The 6,030-nt window shown below is 59.1% G+C and overlaps 1 protein-coding gene across 2 annotated transcripts in view; it reads left to right on the forward strand.

Moving 5' to 3' along the window:
- The window catches only part of FTCD (formimidoyltransferase cyclodeaminase), a 6,747-nt gene extending 1,925 nt beyond the window's left edge, over window positions 1-4,822 (forward strand). Inside the window, exons 4-16 of one of the 2 annotated variants that reach the window (XM_008640702.2) lie at window positions 1-80; window positions 421-549; window positions 661-749; window positions 967-1,146; window positions 1,235-1,372; window positions 1,649-1,780; window positions 2,435-2,496; window positions 3,172-3,301; window positions 3,412-3,573; window positions 3,956-3,999; window positions 4,080-4,218; window positions 4,407-4,502; window positions 4,675-4,822. In XM_008640702.2, the coding sequence (XP_008638924.1) occupies window positions 1-80; window positions 421-549; window positions 661-749; window positions 967-1,146; window positions 1,235-1,372; window positions 1,649-1,780; window positions 2,435-2,496; window positions 3,172-3,301; window positions 3,412-3,573; window positions 3,956-3,999; window positions 4,080-4,218; window positions 4,407-4,502; window positions 4,675-4,761 (1,468 nt within the window). In that variant the 3' untranslated portion in view covers window positions 4,762-4,822. The remainder of the gene's footprint in view (window positions 81-420; window positions 550-660; window positions 750-966; window positions 1,147-1,234; window positions 1,373-1,648; window positions 1,781-2,434; window positions 2,497-3,171; window positions 3,302-3,411; window positions 3,574-3,955; window positions 4,000-4,079; window positions 4,219-4,406; window positions 4,503-4,674) is intronic. The other variant, XM_017743434.1, reaches the window with a different exon arrangement.
- The last annotated feature ends 1,208 nt before the right edge of the window (window positions 4,823-6,030 follow it).

A 6,030-nucleotide genomic window follows, 5' to 3' on the forward strand; every position in this document is an offset into this window, starting at 1 on the left:
CTCCCCTGAGGCTGTGGTGGAAGGGGCACTGAGCGCGGCCCGCGTGGCTGGACAGCTCATTGACATGAGCCGACACTCGGGTGAGCTTGGGGGAGGCCCAGGAGCTGGGCTGGCACAGAGCATCCCAGCTGCTGGGACCAAGCACGGCACTGGACACAGGGACTATGGTCACAGCCCCAGGCCTGACAGAGTTTAAGAAGTGTTTGCAATGCTCTCAGGCACATGGTAGGATTGTTGGGGCTGTCCTGTGCAGGGCCAGGGGTTGGAGTCATGATCCTGGGGGTCCCTTCAAACTTGGGTTATTCTGTGATTTCCTTACAGCAATGGTGTCCAGTCTGTAAGTGTGTGGGAAAGGATTGTTCTCCCTCTTTGTCTGCTTGTTCTTCCCATCTCCCATTCCTATATCTGTCCCACCACCAGGTGAGCACCCTCGGATGGGGGCCCTGGATGTCTGCCCCTTTGTGCCAGTGAGGAACGTCAGCATGGAGGAGTGTGTCACCTGCGCTCAAATCTTCGGGCAGCGCTTGGCAGCAGAGCTGGGGGTGCCTGGTGAGTGGGTCAGGAACCTCTCCGCATTCCATCCCACCCTTCATGATTCCAACTGTTGGAGAAAGTGCCAGCCCCTGCCTGGTGGTGTTCACCCCTGGCTGTGTCTTGCAGTTTACCTGTACGGAGCGGCGGCACGGGAGGAGAGCAGGAAAGCCCTGCCCTCCATCCGTGCTGGGGAGTACGAGGCGCTCCCCGAGAAGGTGAGCCTGGCGGTGGCACAGGCTGGGCAGACCTGACCTGTACTTCTCTGGCTTCAGGGAGCGTGCTGAGGGCTGGCACAGTCCCTCTGCACCACGAGGAGCTGGTGACACAGGTGGTCGTGGCAGATTCCGGCAGGGGAGGGAGATGCCCTCCTTGGGAGGGTGGCTTCTGCTGCTGGGTGATGCCAGCCCACACGATCTCCTCCCTCCTCCCCAGCTTGCAAAACCAGAGTGGGCTCCTGATTTTGGACCCCCAACCTTTGTCCCCCGGTGGGGGGCCACAGTGACGGGCGCCCGGACCTTCCTCATCGCGTACAACATCAACCTGCTGTGCACCAAGGAGCTGGCTCACCGCATCGCCCTCAACATCCGTGAGCAGGGCCGCGGCCCCGACCAGGTACCCCAGGAGCACGGGCACGCCAGGAGCACGCCTGCCTGTCCCCACACCTCCTGGACTGTGCCCTGAATGTGGCAGTTGTTGGCAGCCTGGGCGCTTGAAGAAGGTACAGGGCATCGGCTGGTATTTGGAGGAGGAGAACATGGCCCAGGTTTCGACAAACCTGCTGGACTTTGAGACCACGCCGCTCCACGCCGTCTATGAGGAGATCTGCCGAGATGCACAGGTGGGTGGTCTGGGGTGCTTGTTCCAAAGGGGGCTTCCCAGAGGATGTCTCCCACCAAGTTTTCTTCCCCAGGTCAGGCTCTGCTTTCTCATGCTTAGCTCAGCCAAAGTGCTGAATGGCACAAAATCCCCAAAAGCTCAGCAACTTGCTGCGAGTCCCCAGCTCCTCTGTTGAAAGCTTTTCCGTGAGCTTCCCATGTCCTGGGAAGGGATGAGGACCGCCAGCCTGGGGTAGTAGTGCCAGCAGGGCTCTGGGAATAATCACATTTCTTCACAGGAATTGAATCTCCCTGTTGTGGGGTCTCAGCTGGTGGGGCTCATTCCCAAGAAGGCCATGCTGGATGCAGCTGAGTTTTACATCAAGAAGGAAAAACTCTTTATCCTGGAGGAGGAACAGAAGATCAGGCTGGTAATGTGGCTCCTTCTGGTACCAGCACAAGGGTAGGATTATGAGAGAGACACATCCACCCCGCACCAGCCTCCCAAAGTGGCACAGAGCAGAGATTTGGGACTGCTCAGGCCCCAGGCGTGACACTTGTCTCCAGGGTGGATTTTGTGGGGGGACAGCAAGTAGGACAAGTTGCTTTATTGTGCTGAGGATGCTGAGATGCACAGGGAGCAGGGACCACAGCCCATGAGGATTGAGTGTGGGCAGCAGCTGCCTGTCTTGCCTGCATGAAGGCCAGGAGGGGAAGGAGGTGTCCCCAGAGCTCAAGGACAGTGTGTGGCATTATGGGAGGCTGTCCCAGGATGGGGAGTAAGCTGGAAATGAAGAGACAGGCTCTGCTGTTCCACTGCAGGAGGGAGGGACTTTTCCAGCCTGTGGGGAACGTGCTAGATAAGAGCAAGCTAATGATTTATCAGTACAGTTCCCAGTCATTCGTAGGTGACCGCACACCGCCCCCGAGTCTGGGATGGGCTGGGATGGTGGTGCCAGCTGTCCTCTCCCTGGGTGGTGGCCCAGTCCCAGTGTTGACTCACCCATGGTTAATGAGCAGTGGGGAATGAGGATGCAGCAGGACTTACCGTGACAGGGCTGACGCAGTGGTGCTGCTCCTTGCAGGTGGTCAATCGGCTGGGCCTGGACTCCCTGTCTCCGTTTCACCCCCGGGACCGCATCATCGAGTAGGGACCCACATCCTACTTCTTGTCATGGTGCCCATCCCTGCCTGGATAGGGGGATCCTGCTGCCTGCATCCTGCACTCAGCTTGTTTTGGGAGCAGTGGCTGCTCCCAGCTCCTCTTCACAGCCTGGGGACATGTCTGCTGGGTGTTGTGCAGGAGCAGGGTGGTCCCTGCTCCCAAATGCTGATGGTTGTGAATGTGGAGTGAGGGAACTCCAGGTCACTTAAGCAGGCAGTGGGAGCAGGTTTTGTGGCCAGATTTGAATGTTAAATTCCTTACCCTATCCCCATGCAAAATTTCACTGCCTCTGGCTCACATGCTGCATCACCTGGTGTGAAACATGAGTCCGTGGGGGGAAAGGAAGGGAAATCCACCCATGAGGTGAAGTCCTTGTCACCCCTCCTGGGACATGGCTGCAGGGGCGTTTCTGTCCCAGCAAATGCCGTTTGCATCAGCCCAACCTGCCTAATGCAGAGCAATCTCCACACCACCTGTGTTCCCCAGCTGTACCCATGGGGTTGCAAGTCCTTACCCTGATCCTCAGGCTGTGTTTTTTTTGGTTAGTCCCCTACTCATTCACAGGGTCGATGCTGGAGAGGGCAGTGCTGGGTGAGAAGGGTCTGGGTGGTGGTGGTGTCCCTGCACCTGGGGAGCTCTACACCGTCTGTGCTGCAGGTACCTGGTGGAAGCAGGGGAGGTGGATGGGGGGCTGGTGGCCAAGCCACTGGGTGCCTTCGTGCGAGCAGTCGGAGCGAGGTCGGCAGCGCCGGGAGGAGGCTCCGTGTCTGCAGCTGCAGGAGCCCTGGTATGCGCCCCACACAGAGATGGAGGCCTGGGGGTCCCAGGTGTGCCAAGGGGAGCTGGCATGCTGGTAGCAGTGGGCACTGTGTCCTACTGGAGGATTTACCCTGGCAGGGAGCAGCACTGGGCAGCATGGTGGGGCTGATGAGCTACGGGAAGCGGCAGTTTGAGGACCTGGACCCCATCATGAGGAAGCTGATCCCCCCTTTCCACCAGGCCATGGAGGAGCTGGTGGCAATGGTGGATGCCGACTCCCGCGCCTTCAGTAGCTACATGGTGAGGTCCCACCAGAGGCATCCTGCAGGGAAACAGGAGGGCTTTCCAGATGGGAGGAGAGCTGGGATCGCTGCACTCTGGATTCCTTAGGAGCAGGGCTCTGACCTTAGAATTATAGAATCATTAAGATTGGAAAAGACCTCTGAGATTATCAAGTCCAACCTTCTATTGAGTGCATCCATGCCCACTAAACCGTATGGCAAAGTGCCACATCTGCTTGCTTTTTGAACACTTCCAGGGATGCTAAAGCCAGGGCCAGAGGAAAGGACATTGTCATATAAGGGAGGTCTGCAAGAGCATGGGAGCTATGGAGTCTGCCCCGACCCCCGATGCAAGGCACGGTCTGGGTGATGGCAGCAAACCTGCTTTTCTTTGCCTGCAGGAAGCCATGAAGCTGCCCAAGAACACCCCTGAAGAGCGGGAGAGGTGAGCTGGGCTGGTGGGGACCGGCTCAGTGTGGGGGCACAGCCCCCCAGCACTCAGCCCAGGGCTGTCCCCCCTCCCAGGCGCACGGCTGCCATGCAGCAGGGGCTGAAAACGGCCGTGGGGGTGCCCTACGGCCTGGCAGAGAAGGTGAGCGGGCTGTGGCCTGCTCTGAAGGAGCTGGCACGACACTGCAACCTGGCCTGCAAATCTGATATCCAGGTACGGCCCCAGCTCTGGAAGGTGTTCTCTCATGTCCTGACCTCCAGGATGCATTTCTCTGGAAAGCACTGTGTGCTGCTGGGTGGTAGAGGGTGGGAGTCCTGCAACGTAAGGGTCTGACCTGCATCAGCGCTGTGGGGTGGAGCTGGTTCACCAGGGGAGCTTCTCGCAAGCCCGACTTTTCCCAGGTGGGAGCCAAAATGCTGGAAGCGGCTGTGTTCGGAGCTTACTTCAATGTCATGATCAACCTCAAGGACATCACGGACGAGAAGTTCAAGCTTGTGGTGAGCGGGGCTGCGCGGGCGCCCCCTGGCGGGGCGGCTGAGGTGGGACGGAGATGGCGGCGAGGCCCCGGGACCCGCCGTGCCCCTTGCCGGGGCGGGACGCTGGGCTGCACGGTGGGGGTGGCTCTTCTGTCCTGTCGAGTGGCAAATGACACGTCTTGTCCCCACACAGATGTCACAGAAGGTCTCCGGGCTGCTGGAAGAGGCGAAGCAAGGCTCGGCGGTCGTGCTGGCACTGCTGGACAAGCGGGTGGCCTGAGAAGGGCTCGAGAGTGCTCTGGGGGTGCTGCAGTGGCAAATAAAGCTGGGAAATACTCTTGTCCCTGCCTGTTGGCTCTGTTGGTGTCTGCCTCTAGAGGGCTGCTCTGCTCAGGCACATCCAGCATCATATCCCCTGGCCTTTCCCTGGGCAAGGGGGATTTTTGCTGTCTGGGGCTTCATCCTCCCATCCCTGGTGCAGAAGTAGACGACTGGGTTGGCAGGATCCCTGTGGCACTGCCTGCAAGGAGATCCCTGTGCATGGGCACCTGCTGACCCTGCACAGTCCTGTGTCCAGAAAACTCCATGAAACACCCTCCTGCCCTAGATCTGGGGCGAGAACTGGCACAGTCCCTTTCTGCCAGGCGTCTTTCAGGCTGTGTGTGACAATTCCACCCTGTTGCATTGCCTGGGAAGGGAGCACTGCCAAACATGAGGCACTATTGGGGTGTTAGCAGGGAGATGGGGTGGATTGGGATGGGATGGGGTGGGATGGGAGAAACCCTGCACCCTCCTCAGAGATCCTCCGAGAGGAAAACCTGAAAATCAAGGCATCCAGCCCTGCCTCCTGTCCGTGCTGGCACTGGTGAACAAGCGGGTGGCCTGAGAAGGGCTCGAGAGTGCTCTGGGGGTGCTGCAGTGGCAAATAAAGCTGGGAAATACTCTTGTCCCTGCCTGTTGGCTCTGTTGGTGTCTGCCTCTAGAGGGCTGCTCTGCTCAGGCACATCCAGCATCATATCCCCTGGCCTTTCCCTGGGCAAGGGGGATTTTTGCTGTCTGGGGCTTCATCCTCCCATCCCTGGGGCAGAAGTAGACGACTGGGTTGGCAGGATCCCTGTGGCACTGCCTGCAAGGAGATCCCTGTGCATGGGCACCTGCTGACCCTGCACAGTCCTGTGTCCAGAAAACTCCATGAAACACCCTCCTGCCCTAGATCTGGGGCGAGAACTGGCACAGTCCCTTTCTGCCAGGCGTCTTTCAGGCTGTGTGTGACAATTCCACCCTGTTGCATTGCCTGGGAAGGGAGCACTGCCAAACATGAGGCACTATTGGGGTGTTAGCAGGGAGATGGGGTGGATTGGGATGGGATGGGGTGGGATGGGAGAAACCCTGCACCCTCCTCAGAGATCCTCCGAGAGGAAAACCTGAAAATCAAGGCATCCAGCCCTGCCTCCTGTCCCTGTTGACGGGGTGTGACAGCAGACACCGTGTCCTCCACCCGCACACGGCGGCAGCACCCTGAGCAGTGTCTGGCCCCTGCACCCCGCTG

The sequence above is a fragment of the Corvus brachyrhynchos genome, unplaced genomic scaffold (genome assembly GCF_000691975.1).
Source record: "Corvus brachyrhynchos isolate BGI_N302 unplaced genomic scaffold, ASM69197v1 scaffold79, whole genome shotgun sequence".
NCBI lineage: Eukaryota > Metazoa > Chordata > Aves > Passeriformes > Corvidae > Corvus > Corvus brachyrhynchos.